General features: G+C 39.6%; 1 protein-coding gene across 2 annotated transcripts in view; it reads left to right on the top strand.

The window, feature by feature from the left end:
- Positions 1-634: 634 nt before the first annotated feature.
- Positions 635-23766, top strand: part of LOC308676557 (U1 small nuclear ribonucleoprotein 70 kDa-like) — a 36267-nt gene continuing 13135 nt past the window's right edge. For both annotated transcript variants that reach the window (XM_081342418.1, XM_081342417.1), the window contains exons 1-9: positions 635-761; positions 1495-1651; positions 1804-1866; positions 2064-2118; positions 2432-2496; positions 3264-3326; positions 4699-4780; positions 19931-20032; positions 22198-22285. In XM_081342418.1, the coding sequence (XP_081198544.1) occupies positions 1505-1651; positions 1804-1866; positions 2064-2118; positions 2432-2496; positions 3264-3326; positions 4699-4780; positions 19931-20032; positions 22198-22285 (665 nt within the window). In that variant the 5' untranslated portion in view covers positions 635-761; positions 1495-1504. The remainder of the gene's footprint in view (positions 762-1494; positions 1652-1803; positions 1867-2063; positions 2119-2431; positions 2497-3263; positions 3327-4698; positions 4781-19930; positions 20033-22197; positions 22286-23766) is intronic.

Below are 23766 nucleotides of genomic sequence, written 5' to 3'. Positions count from 1 at the left end.
TTGTTAACAGAAAATTAGATGGTGATAGATAGGATGTGTACAAAGGGGCTTCCTGGAACATGGGAGGGACAGTGGTTTTAGGCGGTCCGGATAGTTTATCGGATGATTAGGGAAGGGGTGTTGAGTGCGATAGGGAGGGGGGAATCAGCGTCGGGAGCAGGATATAAAAATGTGTCAAACAGCTGTTTAAGGTGTGACTGAACTCCTGTGATAACTCCTGTCAGCTCACCAAGCCTTTGCAAACGCTTCTTTTTAAATAAAAACTTTGTTACTGGAATTCCAAGTGAGTTTGTTTTGGGATATTGAGCCACGTCCCAAACAATTGTGACATAGTAATTATGGGAAACAGGGAATTTTTAGTTGATGTAACCTGAGATAGGTACAAATGATTTTATTACTGGACTATTGATTACCCAATCACCACGTTGCTTTCTAAACATTTTGATATTTTGATGTAAAATTGGAAAAATTAATAAAACTTGTTTTTAAAAAAAAGAACCGACGCGTAAGGATTCAAGCGTGGTGATGGGGCATCCATCCAAGCATGCGCAGAGTGCGCGCCCAATAGGCCCAGCCTGTGGCGGCGGGAGGTGCTGAAGAAGGGGCGTAGCTCACGGACGATCACGTCGGCCAGTGAGATCCAAAGTGCGTCCGTGAAGTGCGTGTGGTGCGTTGTTTCGTGAGAAGTGGGAGAAGGTCGTTTTCTGGCTCATTCGTGCGGAATAGAGAAGAGGCTCTACTTGGGAATAAAAAGGCCGGGGGTGCGTTGTTGCCGGTAGCGAGTGATCCGAGGGCAGTGATTTTGGGCAAGATCCCATGGGAAGAGGAGGAAGGCCTGCTACAGAACAGGACGTGAGGCGAGCTTGAGGTTGAGAGAAGGGGGAGAGGTCTTTGCGCGCGCAAGTTAGAGCAAGTGAGGTTCAAGGGGCTGCTGGGATAACAGCGGCAACAGGCACAACAATCAGAAGCACGCGCTGCTGAGTTCCAAACTCCTCGTGCGCATTACCTTTTTGCAACATGTCATGGGGATCCAGGTCGCGTGCGAGAAAGTGTTTAGAGAAGAGAAGTTAGCCCATGTGGTGAAACCAGGGCTTGAATGCTGAGGAGGTACAGTGGCTTGTACAAATAAAGATTGTAGGAGGGAATGCCACTTTTTAAAAGCTGTCCAATTGCACTATAGAGAACAGTCTGATTTGCAGGGGCCTCTTTCATCTCGAATAGTTTATATATGATAAAGTACTTAAAACAATTTTCCACTTGCCATTTGGAAAAATAAAACTTTAAGGTTAGTGTCTTCTGTGTGAGTAACAAGGTTCAAACTGGTGATATCCCACAAAATATGTCAACCTACTGTTTTTACCCTGTTGCAGACAGATGTTAAGTGTTTATATGTTTGGCTTAAAAAATCTGTTTTGGTTTCCATGCTAATCGCATGGATTAGCCACTGCTGTTCTTTTTTCAAACTTCCTGAATTTTTTTCTCCTTACATGACAGGTGTTTCAAGATGACACAGTTCCTGCCCCCAAATTTGTTGGCACTATTTGCACCCCGTGATCCTATACCCTATCTGCCTCCTTTGGAAAAATTACCCCATGAGAAACATCATAATCAGCCTTATAGTGGTATTGCTCCCTACATCCATGAGTTTGAGGTAGGTCTAGTAGTATTGGTCTTAACTATCTTTTGCTTGTTAGTGGGATATTGGCTAATGCTTGTAGAATCAGAACGACTGTTGTAGCAATTACTTTCTCAACAATTTTGTCTTAATATTCAGAGTTATTACAAAACAGTTTTCTCTTTCAGGACCCACGTGATGCTCCCCCACCTACTCGTGCAGAGACACGGGAGGAACGGATGGAACGGAAGGTATGTATAGCACAAAGTTAAATGTGAAGTATACCGGTATCAGCATTTGCTCTCTTCCAAGGTCCTAAAATAGAAAGAATTAAGTAGAAGGATGTTGAAGAGGTGGCCCTTGTAACATTCAAACAGTTGTTCTTCGTGGAGATATACTGAAAAACAAGATAAGCATTCCTTATGTTTTTTGGTCCCTTTCATTGCAGAGGCGAGAGAAGATTGAACGCCGACAGCAAGAGGTTGAAAGTGAATTGAAGATGTGTAAGTGAGACACAGTAGAAAGCTGTAAAGCAGGGGTGTCAAACTTGCAATGTGACGTGTTGCAACACATCACGACTTTTTTGCCATTGCCAGCAATGGGGTGGGTGCGGTTTCATTATGATGCATCCGGCCCATGGGCCGGCAGTTTGACACCCCTGCTGTAAAGGAATGGATTCTTTTTATCATTAACTTAAAATTAATAGCAACCCCATTAATTAAAAATGAGGCCTGGCACTTGTAAAAAAAAGAAGGGAAGTAGAAGTATATTTTTTCTCATTTCTTCTGTAATCTGATTCATTATCTTTTCTTTTAGGGGATCCACATAATGATCCCAATGCTCAAGGAGATGCCTTCAAGACACTTTTTGTGGCCAGAGTTGTAAGTTATTTACTTTTCCTTCTATCAGTGGTTAGATTAAAATGCATGTAAACAATTTGCTAGCCCCATGCAGCTCTTGATTGTGCTTTTGGTGACCTGTTGTGCTCCAGACATCACTATACCCAGTACCTTGCAGTCTAGTTCAGTGGTCCCCAACCCCTGGTCCGTGCACCAGTACTGGGCCACGGCATGCCAGCAACCGGTCCACACAAACAAGCAAAGCCCCATGCAGGCAGCACACAAAACCACACTCTGTCTGGTCCGCGGGAAAACCTCTCTCCACAGAACCGGTCCCTGGTGCCCAAAAGGTTGGGGACCTCTGGTCTAGTTGATCACCTGCTGGGAAATGGGGAAAGGATGGTTGTTTTTTCACTATATAAAAACCAGTGCAGCTGGGATTGCTCAAGGACAGGATAGGTGTAATTTTACTAAAGAAAAGTCCAGTTGCGATGACTCAACTTCCAGACAACTCTACCTGGATGACCGAGAATTTTCATTGACATACTTCCCCAATTCCATCCCCAGATTTTCTTTCCAAGAAAGAATTTGGTGGTGGTGATTGGGGAAGCATAATTTCTGAGAAGAGGGGCTTCCTTCATTCCACTTGGTAAAGAATGTACATGCTGAGGTTTGCTCTACATCCAGTTTATTGTTTATAAGAGCTTTTGAGGTGCCAGATGAATCAGCTAGCTTCTTTAATAGTCATAGAGAGATGTGTTATTGGTTTTCCATTAGTTTTAACTCTGTTCTTCCTACTTACGTTCCAGAATTATGATACAACAGAGTCCAAGCTGAGGAGAGAGTTTGAAGTCTATGGACCCATCAAAAGAGTGAGTGATTAGTTTAGATCAATGGTTCTCAACCTGTGGTCCCGGACCCCTGGGGGGGCTGCAGTGTCAGAGGGGGTCTGCAAAGGCTTGGAGAAATGTTATGATTTAAATCTTAAGTTAAATTTTGATCCGTGGCCACAAAAGGTATTTAAAAGGTGTCTGTGGTGAAGAAAAGGTTGAGAACCACTGGTTTAGATGATTCCTCCAGAAAACACATATTTTCACAATGGAAAGGGAGGTGCCCTGTTTTCTGAGCACCTTTTTGTATTCTTCATAGTCTAGGTTGAGATCATATTCCTGTTTACTATTTAACATTCCTGCTTTTGCTCTCTAAGGGAAGGAATTAGTGTTTTCCCATGATAGATTTTTTTTCATGTAAAAATATACTTAAGAAATTTCAGAAGGGATGTAAAATAAGATGATACAGTGTGGTTTTGGGGTCCTTATCTCAAAAATCTAAAATTTGCAAAGGCAATACCAGCTGAAGTTTCATAGTTGCAATCATAGTGACTGATTAGACAATATAAATAAAAGGGAAGAAAGACATTCATATAAGGAATCTTCCTGTGGAAATGCTTACCCAGACAATAATAGAAGAGCGTAAAAAGAGGATGCTGATATTTTTTTTTCATTTGACTGGTAATCTATTAATTGATGGGATTCTTCAAAGTGGTATTTTTTAGAACTCAAATGGAGATTGTCAGGGATGTGAAAACTGCAGGTTAGGTGGGTGGGGTTTCAATATTTGTGCATGGCTAAAAGGCAAAATGAGGCAAGGCATATATTAAACATTCCTTAAAATGTAACAAATACAACTTTCTAAAAAGACATTTAAAGTACTCAATTTGCCTCCTTAATGCCATCTTCAGACCCTTAAAAACAAAACATTTTGTAGCACTTTGCTATTACATAACCCTGCAAAATTATCGAAATGTAAATGTATAAACAAAACATACCCCTTATTTATTTATTTATTTATTTATTTTAATTCCATTTATATCCCGCCCTTCTCCGAAGACTCAGGGCGGCTTACAAGCTTAGCAGTAGCCTTCATTCTATGTATATGCCTGCTTATTAGGGCTTTCACACACACCCCCAAGCGGCATTATTACAAAGTCAGCTTATTGCCCCCAACAATCTGGGTCCTCATTTTACCTACCTCGGAAGGATGGAAGGCTGAGTCAACCTTGAGCCTGGTGGGATGCGAACCTGCACTAATTGCAGGCAGCTGGTGTTACTTAAGGAGGCATTAGCCCACTGCTAATGTTGGAGTATAATTTTTAGTGAGTTGTGTGAAGCCCAATATAACCCACAGACTGCTGTTGTATGGGCTTCCCTGAGGCTGTATGCCTGTTTAATTATTCCTTTTTAGATCTACATGGTATACAATAAGCACTCCAGCAAGCCACGTGGCTACGCCTTCATTGAATACGAACATGAACGTGACATGCACTGTAAGTCCTTTTATGTGATGACTTTAACCTTTTATGTATTTTAAAAAATAAATTTAATCTAAATTAACTTTTTATTATAAAAAGCATGTGTTTTATAAACATCCTCTAACTATTTTAAGCCCTTAAGTTGTTGAGGGCTTGGGTTTCCCCCCAACAGGTAAGTACAGAGTGGGGGAGCATAATTTGGTTTGGTGAACACCCAAGTTCCATTAATACAGCTCAGATAGTTTTTCAAGGGATCTTTATCAGATTAACAGTGTAGTCTAAAAGGAAGGAAGTTTTTATCTGTTTCTCTTAGTAGACTTTGTAATTCTTGGAAGGTACTGTATTGGGTCTCTCAGTTTATTCTAGGTAAGATGTTTCTCTTGGGAGCATCCTTTTCATTCCTTATCTAGTTTTGGAAAATCTAATTAATGTAGTTGGGGTGCCCCAAATTTAATCTGTGTGCTAAAGTAACAGGCAACAGTTCCTGTCCTTATCCCTTAAATTCCTGTGTTTGGGATGGATCCCTATAAGCTAAGGGTAGGCAGCTATTCATGCCAGCATCTTTTGGGGAAGGCTAGAGTTGCTGCTTGCATTATGGGGCCCAGGAAAAGTTTTATTTATTTATTTTATTTTAATTCCATTTATATCCCGCCCTTCTCCGAAGACTCAGGGCGGCTTACAAGCTTAGCAGTAGCCTTCATTCTATGTATATGCCTGCTTATTAGGGCTTTCACACCCCCCCCAAGCAGCATTATTACAAAGTCAGCTTAATTGCCCCCAACAATCTGGGTCCTCATTTTACCTACCTCGGAAGGATGGAAGGCTGAGTCAACCTTGAGCCTGGTGGGATGCGAACCTGCACTAATTGCAGGCAGCTGGTGTTACTTAAGGAGGCATTAGCCCACTGCTCCACCAAGGCTCAGTTGCCCCTGAACTGTTGCCCATTCTTTTATGTTAAATTTTTAAAGAGGGAGAATGAATACTATGAAGTTCTTCTGAAGCAAGTGTTACTTTGAGGGTGAAGGTTCGTTCTCCGAGCTTGTGTGTTTCAGAACATTTTGTTAACAGGCTAGGTAACATCTTCAGCGGCATTTAGGGGATGACTGTGTCAGTTCTCTTCTGTTTATAAGGGCTTCAGGTGTGGGTGTGTCAAGTGAGGGTCTTGTGATGGGTCAGGTGTGAGTCATCAGACAGGCTTGTGATGGGAATGTTACTTCAGGTCAGGGACTTGTGATGGGGAGATTATATCAGGTCAGGGTCATTGGAAGGTGAACTGGGGGGTTGGTAGTAGGTTGGTGCTGTCTTCTGTTGGCTGTGCAATTGATTTGCATTCTGAGGGGTTCATAGGCTGGTTGTAGATCAATGTATCTTGATGGAATTGCTTGTGGAGTGCCAGGCTTCGATGAACTCACAAGCGTGGCAGGTGGTAGTGTAGCCGATGATTTTAGTGTTGCTCCAATTGAACTGGTACTGTTTGGTGTCGGTGTGGGTAGCGATTTAAGGATTTGGGATCGTGTCGTTTGACTGCTAGCCGGTGTTCGTGGATCCTGGTTTTTAATTGACATGTTTGTCCCAGGTAGAATTGGTTGCAATTGTTACAGTTAATTTTGTAGGTAACATTGTTTCTTTCATCCTTCTGTGTCTTGACTTTGGTTCTGGATAATTCCTGGTGTAGTGTGGCTGTGGGTTTGTGGGCTATCGTTATTCCTAGGGGTTGGAGAATTCTGGCTGTCATTTCCGACACACCTTTTGTGTATGGTAGGGTTAGGTTTTGCATGGCGGTGTGGTGTGGTTTGGGTGCTGTGTGTTGGAATACAAAGTTTTTTTAATATAAACAGAAGAGCACTGACACAGACATCCCCTAAATGCCGCTGAAGATGTTACCTAGCTTGGTAACAAAACATTCGGAAACCAACCCACAAGCTTGGAGAATGAACCTTCACCCTCATCCTATACCCAAGCTACAGATATTTGCCACTATTGCAAAGTGTTACTTTGACCTGAAGTTGTGTTTTGAAAAGATGATGATGTTGAGAGGCTGTTATGAGCGGGGTGTATTAATTCTATGTTCTTATTGTCACTGCAGCCACCTTTCTGATGGCTATTGCCACTGCTGGCTTGCAGCTGATCCTTATGCTTCCCCTTTACAACATCTCATTGTATGGTTGGTATAATTGGTAAGAATCTCAGTACCCAACACACTTCTATACACAAGCCAGGTCAAAGGGAGATGCTAGATAATATGGCTTAGTTGGGGATGGAGGGAATGAAGGAAGGAATCTATTTCTCTTTTTATTTCTATGCAGGTAGTCCTCAACTTATGACCACAATTGAGCCCAAAATTTCTTTTGCTAAGAGAGACAGTTAAGTGAGTTTTGCCCCATTTTATAACCTTCCTTGCCACAGTTGTTAAGTGAATCACTGCAGTTGTTAGTAATGGTTGTTAAGTGAATCTGGCTTCCCCGTTGACTGTCAGAAGGTCACAAAAGGTGATCACGTGACCCTGGGACATTGCAACCATCATAAATATTAGTTGCCAAGCATCTGAATTTTGATCATGTGACCATGGGGATGCTGCAACAGTCATAAGTGTGAAAAACAGTCATAAGTCACTTTGCTGTTATAACTTTAAACAGTCACTGAATGAACTGTTGTTAAGTCAAGGACTACCTGTACAACTCTCTTGCTGTGTAGGAGAAAAAGAAATAGGTTCCTCATGCTCTAATGTTAGTTCTGCATTTTTCAGCCTAAATTAAATGGAGAGGGAGGGAACAACAGGCCAGCCATTTCTGGAATAGCTCAAATATCCTGAGCGAATCCTCCCTCCTTAAATCACACAGGTACTATTTTGTAATCTATGGACTTAAACAAGCAAACTGGAGAGAGAAATAGGCAGAATATGTTTCAAAGGAATCAAAATATTTCTGTAGCATATGAAACTGGTAGAAAACAGTTATATTTCATATTGCCTAATCCAAAATAAATGTTTCCTCTTAATCACATATTCTAATTTGTGATTTGTACATTATATACAGTAAGGGATATCTTGCTTGAGTGAACATGTTCCTGGAATCTGTTCTTGAATTTAAACGTTAAAGTTGTACTTAGATAATGGAAACTTTCTTTCCAGTTTCTAGATTATTTGAGTTAGAAATAGGATTGGAAAAGAACTGATGTGGTTCCCATCTTGAAAAAAGGGGAAAAAAACAGACCCTGGAAACTACAGACCAATCAACCTAACTTCAATTCTTGGGAAGATACTGGAAAAGATAATAAAAAATCAGTTCTGCGAACATCTAGAAACAAATAGTTATAACTAGAATCCAGCACGGGTTTGTTAAAAACAGATCTTGCCAAACCAATCTTATTTCATTCTTTGACAAAGTGACTAAATTAGTAGACCAGTGAAATGCTGTAGACCAGGGGTGTCAAACTCGCCACGTGACGTGTCGTGACATCTCGGAACTTTTTTCCCCTTGCTGGAGCTGAGGTGGGCACAGCTTCTGCGTGATGCATCCAGCCCATGGGCCGGCAGTTTGACACCCCTGCTGTAGACATAGTATACTTAGATTTCAGTACGACAAAGTAGACCACAGCCTACTTCTTGGTAAGCTAGAAAGATGTGGGATAGACCGCATCACCACCTGATGGATTTGTAACTGGCTGACAAACCATACTCAATGAGTAGTCCTTAATGGTACTACATCTACATGGAGGGAAGTAAGCAGTGGGGTACCAAAAGGTTCCAATACATTCATAAATGACTTAGATGAGGTAATAGAAGGGGAACTGATTAAATTTACAGATGACACCAAGCTGGCAGGAATAGCCAACATCCCAGAAGACGAGCTCAGGATCCAAAAAGATCTTGACAGACTTGAACAATTGGCCCTATCCAACAAAATGAAATTTAATGTGGAGAAAAGCAAGGTTTTACACCTACCATGTTTCCCTGAAAATAAGACCCAGTGTTATAATTTTTTTGCCTCCAAAAGAGGTGCCAGGTCTTATTTTGGGGGGGGATGTCTTACCCACTTACCTTAGGACCGCCGCAGCCAGGCCTCCCACGGCCCGACACCTGCCTTGCTGGCCCACTTCTGCTGCTGCTTGTTGCCGCTCACGCGTGTTGCCCCCCAGCCTCTGTTTTGCCAGCAGAGGCCTTCAGGGAAGGTCTCTGCAGCTGAGAAACGAGCTCCAGAAAGGCCTCTGACGGTGAAACGGGGGGGGGCACCGTGCACATCAGTCTGGGGCAGAGTGCATATTTTTGCATTTGTCCTGAAGTTTTGCTTGATAGGAAGCAACACTGAGGATATTTGACCTCTACTTTTAGCTAGTAAATTAATGGGCATTTGTACTAGTAGCCTAACTTGGGACACAAAGCTAAGTAGGTAGATTTTTTTCTAACTATCCCTGGTATGGCTTGCCAAGGTCATAATGAAACTTGAAGTGGGGCATGATTGGGATGTCTGTCTCAACAGAGATTCGAACTCACTGTTCCCCTGAAATAAGGGTTTCTTCATGAAAGCAGGCAACTATACCACTGTTGCTGGGTTCCTGAATACTGGTAGGGCATTTCAGACACATCACACATTTGTTTTTTTTTGTATCTTTTTTTTCTCTCTGGCTTCTTTAGTGTAGCTCTTTCAGTTCATTGAGAGCTTTCCATTCTGCCTGAAAGAGGCTATACCTAGGAATGTTAAGAAAGCTGATGGCTAACATTCAGGACTTCTTTATGGGGGTGCAATGGCTTAAAGATGCTGGAGTTGTCATCCAGAGATGGTTGGCACTCTGGTGGTTCAAGCCCATGGCACCGCATGGCAGAGTGAGTTCCTGTCATTTGCCCCAGTTCCTGCCCACCTAGCAGTTTGAAAGCATATAAAAATGCAAGTAGGGAAATAGGTACTGTTAGAATATGTTGTTAAAAAAAATGGTTTGTTTAACAGAGTATTATTAATACACAGTGGAAGTTGTACTGGGACTTTTAGGCAAACAGTAATGCACTAACACGAGTTTTATAACTTATTTTTACTCAGACAACAAAAAGAAACACAGTAAGAAATAGTCCAAGTATCAATCCAGTATCATGCACATAAAAGTCAGTCCATAAAAAACATAGTATCAAAATACAAAAGCTGCTTACCAATATCAAAAACAATATACACTGTAGCAAGCAGTTGATTCTTGAGAGAATAAATATCAAGTTAGCAAACAAGAGAACAAGAGGTATCCAAACACTAACATCAAACACATATACAAGAGCAACTACGTGTAACATCTAACTCTCTTTTATGTGGAATAATTACAGCCACACCCTTAGACCGTTTAACTCCTTAAAGGTGCTTTTACTCCATTATATAATATTGTCACCCAAATCAAGTTTAATTTCTAACAATCTCCCCTTTTGGGTGGCATATTATACATATATTTTTACAATCTCAAATTACACATATCACAAACAGATTTATGCTTTATAGCACCCTGAGCTTTAGTAAACTGGTCAGCAATATTATCTTCAGTTGCACAATATTCCAGTTTAATCAAATTATCTTTAACACATTGTCTGACATTTAGATACCGTAGATCCGTATGTTTTGATCTAGTTTTCACTGCAGCATTAGTTGCTAATTTTATAGCTGCTTGATTGTCTTCATACACTTTTATTGGTTCATTACAATTTAAACCCATATCAAACAATAATTGTTTCCATACCAATAGCTCAGTACATAATAAAGATAAACAAGAAAATTCGGATTCAGTTGTTGATAAGCTTATATGCTTCTGTCTGTTAGACCTCCATCCTACTAAAGCGTTTCCCAATAATACAACCAATCCTGAAGTGGATTTCCTGGTTACAGTATCAGATGCAAAACTAGCATCTGCAAATGCTTTTAGTTCCAATTCCTTTGTTGGCTCTAGATATAGAGAATAATGTATGGTGTGCTTCAAATATCTTAAAACTCTTTTCGCACCTTGCCAACATCTGGTTGTAGGATTCTCACAATATCTAGCTAAATGATTAACTGTAAATGCTATATCAGGTCTTGACCAGTTACATAAATACATCAAGCTGCCTATTAATGATTGATATATCTTTTTATCAAAGACATTGCTGTTATCTGCTGAACTCTCAAAACCTTGAACCATAGGTGTTTTTACTGGTTTACAGTTTTCCATATTATAACGTTTCAGCAAACCATTAATTTTCTTAGCTTGAGACAATTTAAATCCTTTACTAGTCCTGACAATATCCAGCCCTAGATAATGACTAATAGCTCCTAGATCTTTTACTCTAAATTTTCTTTTTAACCCTGAAATTATTCTTTCAGTTTCTGTTTCATCTTTTGCTATAATAGCAATATCATCAGTGAATAATAATAACAATGATAATTCACTATTTTGCTGTTTTATAAATAAACAAGGATCTGCAATACTAGCTTTAAATCCCAAACTATTTAACTCTTTTACTAAACATCTATTCCACTCGTAACCTGACTGTTTTAAACCATACAAACTCTTATTCAGTTTCCAACAGTACCCTACCTTACTTTCTATTCCTGATGGAACTTTCATATATATATCATGGTTTAATGTTGCATGCAAATAAGCAGTTTCAATATCTACATGTGTTATACTATAATTCTTATTTGCTGCCCAAACTAAAGCAGCCCTAAGAGTGGAAGCTCTTAACGTTGGGGAAAATACTTCATCATAATCACTATTATTCTGTGCAAATCCTTGAGCAACTAATCTTGCTTTATGTATTACCTCTCCTGTAACACTTTCTTTCAGTTTAAAAACCCATTTACATCCAATTAACTTTTCTGTTTTAGGTATTTTAACCTCTTGATAAACATTAAGATCTTGCAAAGACTTTATTTCTTTATCCATAGCTACTTTCCAATTCTTTCTTTCATTCTCAGGATACATTTTTATTTCTTCAACATTAGAAGGTTCAATGTCTATTTGACAAATTAAACCTGCCTCGAAACGATCAGGCTGTCGTCTTTCCCTGTTAGACCTTCTGAGAATTATTGGACTTATAGGTACATTTACATTATTATCTTCTTCCTCTCCTGTCTCCACTATCAGTGGTTCTTGTTTGATCTCTCTAGTAGGTTCCTCCTCTTCTTTATCACTTTCATTTGAGGAGTTAGTTAAATCTTGTTGAGGAATATATACAATATCTTCTACCCTTTCCCAGCCTGACTGTTCTTGAAAAACAGCGCTAGAACTACAATAAATGTTTTTAGTACCTTTCTCCCAGAACCGATAAGACTTATGGTTTAACTCATAGCCAACAAAAAATAATTGTTTAGCTCTATGTTCTCCTTTATTTCTTATTGAACTTGGAATATGTACCCAAGCAGGTGTCCCAAATGTGTGAATATAACTAAGATTTGGTTTTCTCTTATACCATAAGGTATAAGGAATTTTACCTGTAGCTGAACTAACCACATTGTTTAAAATATGATTAGCACATTTTGCTGCTTCTCCCCATAAGCTATCAGGTAAACCAGAATCTTCAATCATAGATCTAATCATAGCTTGCAATGTTTGGCCCCTCCGTTCAACAAATGCATTATGCTGAGGTCTATAAGGAGCTGTACGTCTATGCTCTATTCCCTCTGAAACTAACAGCTCATTGAACTGTTTATTAACAAACTCAGTTCCATTGTCTGTTATTATGGTTTTTACATTTAACTGAGTTTTCCTTTGTACAAACTTGAGCCAATTAGATATTGTTTGTATAGTTTCAGTTTTTGACGTAAGGAGATAACAGAACCCATATCTGCTATAATGGTCTAGAATATTTAATATGTAGCAAGCACCCCCTAAACTGGGTTTCATAGGACCTATCAAATCCATAAATACCAGTTCTAATGGAGTTGTGGTTTTAAATCCATCTAACCTATTAGCTGGTGCTGCCCTGCTCTTTTCTCTACCACATACGTTACACTGCAGATATTTCTTACAAGCCTTTAACTTAAACCCATTAGACAAAGCTACAGTTCTTTTTAGTGTATTAAAATTCACATGACCCAATCTTCTATGTAATAAATGAATACATTCATCATGTGGTTTTTGATTCGTACAAGTAGTAGCCATTATAATAGGATCATTGCTAATTACAAACAAACCGTCTTTCATATTAGCTATTAAGTTCACTTCATTCTTTTGAATAAGACATTCCTCCCCTTGGAAAGTAACTTTAAAACCTGCTTCCAATAATGCCTTAACTGATAATAGATTATAATCACATCTGGGAACATATAGCATTTCCAAATTTTGTTTTAAAAATGAACAGTAAACCTTACCCTCTCCAGAGACCTTGACTCTCCAGCCATTAGCCATAGAAATATATTTTTTACTAGACCTTATATTCTCAAAATCCCTTTTTATTTTTGAAATACAGTGTGTAGCTCCACTATCTGCCACCCACCAATTGTGGTTATTAGTAGTTCTATTAGCTACAGCTACATTAATCAGCTTTTTATTCTTTCTATGGCTTTCCTTTCTCTGACAATTACTATTCTGACAAAACTTAGCAATATGTCCCTTTAACCCACAATTAAAGCATTTCCTTAAAATATAAGCAGATTCAGTCTTCTTTATTTCTTGTTGCAATGGCTCTCTCAACTGTTTTCTCTCCATACGACATCTTGATTCTTCCAACAACCTTCCAGTTATTGAAGAAACAGTTAGGTTTTCTTTGGACAAAACCTCCAAGGACGATACAAAGGCATCGTAGCTCTCATCCAATGATGATAAAATGATGTAAACCTGGTGAAGCTCTGAGAAAATAAGTTCTTTTTCTTGCAGTTCCAACAAAGTTGCTTTTATAAAGTTAAGGTGAGCTAACATATCGCCATTCTTTTCCAGTCTAGCTCTAAATAGCTTTCTGGTAAAATTTATATGAGCACCAACACTGTCCCGAACAAAAATCTTTTTCAACTTAGCCCAACATTTAGCAGCAGACTCTTCTCCACGCACATGGACTAGCTGTTGGTCTCCTAATGTTAGCCCAATAATAGATAAAGCCTTATCATTGTCTTTATTGAAGTCTACAATCTTCTTGTTATCTTCTTCATTAGTTGGATCCCAGGCAGTTACATCAGGAGGATTATGGACTATTTTCCAAAGACCTTGATTTTGTAATAGCAAACTACATTGTGTAGACCAGGATACGTAGTTTGACCCATTAAGCCGGGTAATGCAGAATGGATTGAATAGTCCTTGTGCCATTGTCTGAATTTGAAAACTCAGTTAGGAAATATAAATACAATACTGTGCCTGTCCTCAGCACCACACTGGATCTGGGCCCATAACCATTGTTAGAATATGTTGTTAAAAAAAATGGTTTGTTTAACAGAGTATTATTAATACACAGTGGAAGTTGTACTGGGACTTTTAGGCAAACAGTAATGCACTAACACGAGTTTTATAACTTATTTTTACTCAGACAACAAAAAGAAACACAGTAAGAAATAGTCCAAGTATCAATCCAGTATCATGCACATAAAAGTCAGTCCATAAAAAACATAGTATCAAAATACAAAAGCTGCTTACCAATATCAAAAACAATATACACTGTAGCAAGCAGTTGATTCTTGAGAGAATAAATATCAAGCTAGCAAACAAGAGAACAAGAGGTATCCAAACACTAACATCAAACACATATACAAGAGCAACTACGTGTAACATCTAACTCTCTTTTATGTGGAATAATTACAGCCACACCCTTAGACCGTTTAACTCCTTAAAGGTGCTTTTACTCCATTATATAATATTGTCACCCAAATCAAGTTTAATTTCTAACAGGTACCACTTAGGTGGGAAAAGCTAGCAGTGTTCCATATGGAAGTGGGAGCCGGTGCTGGACCTGCCCAGATGTGAGGCGAGGCTGGCAGAAGAAAGCCCAGATGACCGGACATCCCCCAAATGCTGCTAGCCAGCTGGTGCAAAGCTAGTTCTTCCCCCGTGGTGTACTGTGGATATTGTGCATGTGTGAAGAATGAACTAGCAACCTTAGACTGCCAGAACTACTCTGGTAAAGAGGGGGTGTGTGTGGTGGTGGAGAGACTTCTTTGGCCTCCCTGAATTTGTAGTTGTAAGAATATCTTTTGTATGTGTGTGTGTGTGTGTGTAATTCAAAGAAGGTTAAAATACAAAACACCAAAAACAAGACATTAAAAAGAAAGAGTGTCTTAGAAAACACACAGACATACATATAGTATCTGCCCTAGTTTAATGTTGATTAACATAATACAACAGTGTTAGTTTCCCACCCATTGCAAAACAGTCCAAGAGTTTTAAACTGCTAAACTACTACATCTGTTTACAAATTGTTAGCCTGTCATCTATATGCTATATCAGGGGTGTCAAACTGCCAGCCCGCGGGCCGGATGCATTACGTGGAAGCCGCGCCCACCCCATTGCCGGCAATGGAGAAAAAGCTCTGATACGTCACGCGATGTCACGTGACATCGCAAGTTTGACATGTCTGTACTATATTAATAACAAAATAGTTAACAGGAAAAACAATAATAAAAATATATAAGTATAAAAGTAGTAAAATTATTGATAAAAAAGACAAGATTGAAATTCCAAAACCCTCTGTTAACATACTGTTGTTGTAATGAACTCATAGAAAATTACCACTTCAATGCCAGTTCATCCCAAAAATTAACCCTAATTGGTCCCAGATCAAATATTCATGTTTGTTTCTTAATGCCATCTCTTATCAGTTACTGATTGATTAAATAAAATTTACTGCCAGAGAATCACACTCTTGGCTCTGACATTTTCTGCAGTCTGTTGTTTCTGAGTCTATATTTGTCAATTTAAAAACACATTTCTTTTGTGGATCTAAAGCAGGGGTGTCAAACTGCCGGCCCGTGGGCCGGATGCATCATAGCAAAACCGTGCCCCACCCCATTGCCGGCAATGGCAAAAAAGTTGTGATGCGTCACGACATGTGACGTTGCGAGTTTGACACCCCTGATCTAAAGTAGGGTCGGTTTCTTCAGAATATTTTCCATGGTCTTTATGAGTTCATCAAACCTTTTAGAAAAAAAATCAGAGATTGCATGTTACTAAACAGTCTCTTCCCCCGTCCCCCAGTGTTAGCCGCCTCCTCTCTTATTGCTCAGTGGAGTAGATAAGCAGAACAGGCAACAAACAAAAGGAACTATTTTGATCCAAAACCATTTTTCAAGTTAATAAAATACAGATTCTTTGTGGTGAATATTCAATAAGATATAGTCCAAATATAAACACTTTCACCATCCAAAGACACATGCTGTGTTTCCATATGAGAAAGTAGAAGCTGGTGTAAACAACCAAATAAAGAGAAAACAGAAAAAGCAAATAGAGTCCAGCTGGGGATTGAAATAAGTCAGCATTCAGCCAGCCAATTAACATTTGAAGATAAAGAACAAAAATAAAAGTTCAAAAAGTGAAGTTAAAAGTCTTACAAAAATGTACTGCTGGTAGGAAGAGATGTAAAAAGACCATTGACTTTCTGGCTGCTCCCACAAGGAGCTGCAGTCTTCCAAGATTCCCCCTCCCAGCTGTCTGAAAGTCTTCTTGGGTCATTCCTAAGTGCCCCCATTCAAATCCAGGGGGCAGGGCCGCCAAAGAACCAGCTCTGGTAGCAAACAGCAGATCGTGGGTAAGAGAAGAAAAAAAAGGTCTCACCTTTCAGCAGCCGTCTTGGGGAGGAGTCCGAAGATATCTTCTGTTAGATATAGGTAATCATTGGAATTGGGATTTTAAAATGGAGAAATTAAATGAGACCATTATCAGTTTATCTTTTCCAAGTCAGTACTGTATCAAGAAAAAAGCCTTTCCCAACCTTAAGTCTTCTGAATATATAAGATTACAGTTCTTATTATTCCCAGAATATTCTCTTTGTGAATGATTGTAGTCCCTATTGGTGGGAACTACTTGGGAAGACTAATCTAGACTGTCCAAAGCAAGGACAAGACAAAATGGTGAACTCTATAAAGACTGACAATCATTCTTCATATTAGTCTTGTATCAAGACACTATTGAGTTGTTGAGATAATTAAACAATCCAATCTTTTCCCATGAAAATTAGTTGCTGGCCCGTAAATCCAGGGGAATAATGATAAATTTCATCCTTGAGTTTCAAATTGGCCAACAAAATAGCTATCTGATTTTAATACTGAGCTGTAAGCCATATAGTGTGATCGATTTATATCGGTCCCTTGACGGACTATCTAAAAACTAAGTCCTCTTGGAACCTTTCAGTTCTATAACTTTCCCTATTCAGACCAGACAACGGGCTGTGCTAATTCTGAAAAATATGTGAACAGTAATGTAACAATCTACCTAAAAAGACCATGTACTTGCATATTTATTTGTTTTCATAAAATATGCCTTCCAATAAAATACATGAAAGTAGTAGAACCAGTGGAAATCAAATGCCTTTTCCCTTGTTATTTCTCCCTCTTGATACTTGCATGCAAGCATGTGGAAATTGGAAGAAATAAGTTTTTCTCTTTTGAGGAGGGGATTTCTGTGTTAAAAATGAATGTTTCCTCTCATCGTTTGAAAGTCAGGTGGCTGACCTCTCAGATAAGATTTGAGGCTCCAATTTCGTATTCAGAAGCTTTGAATTGTAAATTTACTGGTATTAGTAGAATGTATGTATATCAGAGAATAGTTCCTGATTAGTTGCCCCCCATCATTCCACATGGTGATGTTCATATCCCATCAGAAATCTTCGGTCTTCTGAAAAAATCAAGAGGTTTTTATGATAGGCCCATTCCGCTTTATGTAAAATGTCCTAGAAGGTAAGATTCAGTACAGAGGGAGGTTTCAGGTAAGCATGCTGCAATTCTTTTTTCCTCTGACTGACCTCTTCATTAGAAAACACCGAGCTTCATCTCCTTTCTACGATAAACTGGAGGTGGATTAGTGACTCTAGTCTACTGGCTACCTTACCTGGAGAGGAGCCATGAGATTGGAAGAGATGATGGTGTGTCATCGTGTCCAACATCAAACTTGACTGATTCTCGGCCTGATGAATGGCTTCAAAGACCAGAGTGACATCTTTGCTATGAGACACAGTTTGGTAATGACAATTCAGTCAAGTCACATGTTTCAAAATTTCCATTTTTTAATGGAGAAGGGAGGATGGTGTCTATGTGGCAACCGAAAATGAGTAGGAATAATGGCTGCAGCCATGCTCATTTGTAGAGTTGACAGTTGGCAGACAGTTGAAAAATGCATCCCTCATCAAAGCTTGCCTGAGTAAACCAGACAAGGTGAAAATGTTTTCAGTGGTAAGATGTTACAGTATTAATTTTCTTAAAGGCTTTTGCTCAAATCTATTTTTCAATATTTTTTTGAAGTAATACTTTTTCTGACTGCAAGTCTATACACTAGAATCCATTTCTATGAGAATTAGCACCCCCCTAAGAGGAAATGATGAAGCACATTTCTGCATTATTTCTATGTACAAACATAGAGAAATTCTGTCATATTTTTATGTCCCTATGAGTTTATTTCCCTCCAGTATGTGTATAACCTTGCAAAGCTTATTACTTTTAAAAAATTGTGGGTTTTTAAACCCAACCACAAATATTTCCCTTGCAATTTTGTACAAACACTTCTTTTTCTAGTCCCAGATGTTTTAATTAAGTCATTACATTTTAATTTCCTAAAAGTATCCCCCATCAAAATAAAGAATTATTGTGGCCATTTCTCAAGGCTATGAGCAGTTTGGTAGCCAAACATTATTGGTACATTTTCTTAGTTATCTGAAGTTGAAAACTTTTTTTTCCCTTAAAAAATATTTCTGAAATGCCTGGATTGGAGATTTAATTTTATCTAGTACTTAATTGTGTGGGCTTTTGTCACACTTAAGATTCATTGCCACATATAGCTTCAGTAGGTTTGGGACTGTAGGGCGAGACTCCCAAGGCTTGTGAGGACCCCTGAAAGGATAAAGTGCCCAAGCTCTTAATAAAAGATTTTACCTAGTTTTGGGAAATGGGGTGAGAATGGGGGAATTGGGCAGGGGCTGGCAGGGGTGTGAATCTGAGTGTCCAACTTCTGCTGCTGAGACAGGTAAGGCAGGGAAGGTCGGCTCAGCAGCTAAAATGCAAAACCCAAAATACTGCCCCAGCCGGGGGCGCCCAGGCAGGGGGAAGCTGCGCCTCAGGCCCCAACGCTAGCAACCCGATGCAGTGAGTTTGAGGAGTTAGAAGTTGCAATGGTTTTGTAAGTAGTTTCTCCAGGTAAATGTTTTTATTTCCTTATTACATATTAGCTGTGCTGGCCCTACCTTTCCTTTTAGCAAGTTCCTTCAGAATATTTCCCTTCCCTAAAAATTACCCTAGAGATTTGCAACTGGGTGACAGTGACAAAGGTGGTATAGAAGGATAAAGTGGGTTGGATTTCTTAAGGGAGGGGACCAGCCAGTTCTGCTGAGGGTTCTTACTCCATTTTTCGTGCATATTATCTTTTCTTTCTAGTCAAACCTTCCACTACCTCCGTAACATAGAAGAAAATTCCATTTCCTTTTTCAGTTCTCCTTTTCTTTAACCTGTTTTTTTAGTTGTTTAACCCCAGGAGCTCTCACTTTGAGCGAGGGATTTGGCCCAGCTTTTTTGGGACCGGCTGGTTAGGGATACTATTGAAGGAACAGTAGATTCTGGGCCACTCTAAAGTGAGCTGGAAGGACTGGATGAAGGAATGGTTTTTACCCAGACTTTTTCCCTCTGGGCAAGTGATGAATGTAATGTGACTGCTTTAACTCCTCAATAATGGGTGAGGGGGTTGCATTATGGGATGGAACTGGGCATGCTTCACAACCTGGAGGTTTTATACCTGTTGTGGCCAGGTTACTCCTGAAATGTGCTTGCTTTTTCCATTATTCTGCAGTAATGTAGATTTTGTTCTGGGCAAGCACTATACTCAGATTTTCTCCTAGAAAACTTGAAGCAAGATTTCTTGAAGCAGGTGTGGAGCAATCCCTTACCCAAGGAATCATTGGAGCCATAGGAGCTGCCTCTCTGAATCCTTTCCATATGATTAGTCTTTGGGGGAGGGTGGGCTTGTTTATGTACACTGTAGATAATGGCAATTCCATTTGCCCTTCCCTTTCCCCTGGATATTCCTCCTAATCTGTTGCAGCGGCATACAAGCATGCGGATGGGAAAAAAATTGATGGCAGGCGAGTGCTAGTGGATGTAGAGAGAGGACGGACGGTGAAGGGATGGCGCCCACGTAGACTGGGTAAGCATGTGGAAAAGCATCAAACATAGCTGCTTTAATAATTGGTTCCAAATCCAATCTTTTAAAAAGTTCTGAATAATGTACTGGAGTACTGTGTGCAGTTCAGCCTGTTATGTTAAGTTGTGCATATCAGCAGCTTCAATGCAATTATATGATGCATTCTAAATAGGCTTTTGTTAAGCTACAGTGAGGGGAAAAATTATTTGATCCCCTGCTAATTTTTTACGTTTTCCCACTGACAAATGATCAGCCTATAATTTTAATGGTAGGTTTATTTTAACAGTGAGAGAATAACAACAACAAAAACCAGAAAAACGCATTTCAAAAAAGTTATAAATTGATTTGCATTTTAATGAGTGAAAGAAGTATTTGATCCCCTATCAGTCAGCAAGATTTCTGGCTCCCAGGTGTCTTTTATACAGGTAAGGAGCTGAGATTAGGAGCACTCTCTTAAAGGGAGTGCTCCTAATCTCAGCTTATTACCTGTATAAAAGACACCTGTCCACAGAAGCAATCAGATTCCAAACTCTCCACCTTGGCCAAGACCAAAGAGCTGTCCAAGGATGTTGGGGACAAGATTGCAGACCTACACAAGTCTGGAATGGGCTACAAGACCATCGCCAAGCAGCTTGGTGAGAAGGTGACAACAGTTGGTGCCATTATTCGCAAATGGAAGAAACACAAAATAACTGTCAATCTCCCTCCCTTCATGCAAGATCTCACCTCATGGAATTTCAATGACCATGAGAACAGTGAGGAATCAGCCCAGAACTACACGGGAGGATCTTGTCACTGATCTCAAAGCAGCTGGGACCATAGTCCCCAAGAAAACAATTAGTAACACACTACACCGTGAAGGACTGAAATCCTGGAGCACCCGCAAGGTCCCCCTGCTCAAGAAAGCACATGTACGGGCCCGTCTGAAGTTTGCCAATGAACATCTGAATGATTCAGAGGAGAACTGGGTGAAAGTGTTGTGGTCAGATGAGACCAAAATCGAGCTCTTTGGCATCAACTCAAGTCACCGTGTTTGGAGGAGGAGGAATGCTGCCTATGACCCCAAGAACACCATCCCCACCGTCAAACATGGAGGTGGAAACAATGCTTTTGGGGTGTTTTTCTGCTGGGGATAGGACAACTTCACCGCATCAAAGGGACGATGGGACAGGGCCATGTACCATCAAATCTTGGGTGAGAACCTCCTTTTCTCAGCCAGAGCATTGAAAATGGGCCGTGGATGGGTATTTTCCGCATGACAATGACCCAAAACACATGGCCAAGGCTACAAAGGAGTGGCTCAAGAAGAAGCACACTAAGGCCCTGGAGTGGCCTAGCCAGTCTCCAGACCTTAATCCCATAGAAAATCTGTGGAGGGAGCTGAAGTTTCGAGCTGCCAAGCGTCAGCCTCAAAACCTTAATGACTTGGAGTGGATCTGCAAAGAGGAGTGGAACAAAATCCCTCTTGAGATGTTTGCAAACCTGGTGGCCAACTACAAGAAACGTCTGACCTCTGATTGCCAACAAGGGTTTTGCCAGGTCATGTTTTGCAAAGGGGTCAAATACTTCTTTCACTCATTAAAATGCAAATCAATTTATAACTTTTTTGAAATGCGGTTTTCTGGATTTTTTTGTTATTCTTTCACTGTTAAAATAAACCTACCATTAAAATTATAGACTGATCATTTCTTTGTCAGTGGGCACACATACAAAATCAGCAGAGGATCAAATAATTCTTTCCCTCACTTTAATTAAAGGTACTTTGAATTCATACAACATTAAGCCATAATTTGAACTATGCTTTGTTGAATAAGTTGTACTACTCTGGGTTTTACTTACCCCAAGGCATGATTGGGCTGGAACTTCATACTAAACAAAACCAAACTTCATTATGGTTTAGCATTGAATGTGAACCATTGTTAACAAAATACTATTTTCAGTCCTCTTGATTCTTTGTTAAACAGGATTCCCTTCTTCCCCTGTTTTGCAAGATGAATTATTTCTATTGTATATATAATTCAGATACTTTGAGCAGGTTGGATTTGAACTTCTGATGAGCTGTTTTCACAACATGCCTAAAGTAAATTAAACTGAGTAAGAATTCTATCAAATTCCAAAGAGGCCATCTTCCAAAGAGAGAATACAACTCACTTTCTTTTCATTTTTAGGTGGCGGTCTCGGTGGTACTCGACGGGGAGGTGCTGATGTAAATATAAGACATTCAGGTCGGGATGACACTTCTCGGTATGATGAACGGTAAGCCAAAATGTATAGGGATAAAGTAGGATGGTGTTTTCTGCCAACATTTCTTATCTTAGATTATTAAACATGTTTCCTTCTGGATGCAAGTAAAAACAGCCAGTTTGGTCTAGTGATTAAGGCACCAAGCTACAAGCTAGGAAACTGTACTCTAGTCCCGCCTTAGGCATGAAAGCTGGCTGGATGACTTTGGGCCAATCATTCACTCTCAACACAATCCACCTCACAGGGTTGTTGTTTTGGGGAAAATGGGAGGAGGAAAGAGTATTTGAGTTATTTATAAAAAAATAAAGGCAAGTTAAAAAAATTAACTTCACTCTTTCAAAATTTTTACATAATTTCAGCTGCATGTCTGATGGTCCAGAAAGCTGATAGTGAGAGAATCTTCTCATATTTATACTTTGAAGATTCTTAATTGTAGCAGAATGTCTTTTATTTGGTTAAAAATACATAAATGTTCAGATTGGATAGATAGTATTTGTTAAGGTTCTTAGAAGGACAGTATCTTTGTGATTTCATTTGAAACTTCCTGATCAGACATGGGCATTTTACACACACACACACACACACACACACACGGCCATATCTGTCCCTTTGGCTGTCCCTGTCTTACCAACATGAGGTAAAGCGGAAATTAGAAATCAAATGTAAATAAGCCATGCACGCAATACAACTGCATTGGTTTTATTTTGAAGGCGAATGGTATTATTTTTAAATTTATATATGTGCATGCATGTGTCCTTATGAACCTTCACAGTAATGTGTTGGAGAACGTGTCTACAAGAGATGTTGAGTTCTCAAAAATGTCAGTTCACAATAAAAAAGATCGATATAGAATGTAGAGTTTTTAACAAGACATGGACTTCTGAGTATTTATTTATATTTACTGAAGTCAAAGGTAAAAGCCGTGTACTTAAAATTGTGGAGTACAAATTGCTGTGTTTAAGGATTACAGTTTGAATTGCCACTATGTGATTAAACACGCAGAGAAATACAAGAATTTGACTGATGCAGCCCCCCTCACAAAGCCCAACCGTACCTCACCATGGTGGTGGTGGGTGAACAGTACAAGCCTATTATACTGGCCAAAACTGCTCTGGCCTTGAGAAAGACCTGGCAACCTACTCCAGTTTTCCCCGCCAAAAAACTTTATGGATTGACTCAAATATGTGGAAAATATGGTATCAAACACTGAGTCCCCCTGGCTGGGAGGTACCAATAAAGCTACAGGGGTAGAGCAGAGAGACTATCATAGTAGCAGGAACATCCATGATGTATCTGCTGATCAGATATTCAAATCAGGAACATGGAACATCAGTGGCTTAAATTTAGGAAAGCTGAACATTGTAAAGAACAAAGTGAACAGGCTCAACATTGATATACTAGGCATCAGTGAAGTCCATTGGACTGGCTGTGGCTTCTTCAACTCTGATGGTCATATCGTATACTACTATGGCAAAGATACCATCAGAAGAGGA

Source organism: Vipera berus (genome assembly GCF_964194415.1).
Source record: "Vipera berus genome assembly, chromosome: W".
Classification (NCBI taxonomy): Eukaryota; Metazoa; Chordata; class Lepidosauria; order Squamata; family Viperidae; genus Vipera; species Vipera berus.
The sequence above is the reverse complement of the archived record's forward strand: the minus strand, read 5'-3'. Positions and strand labels throughout refer to the sequence as shown.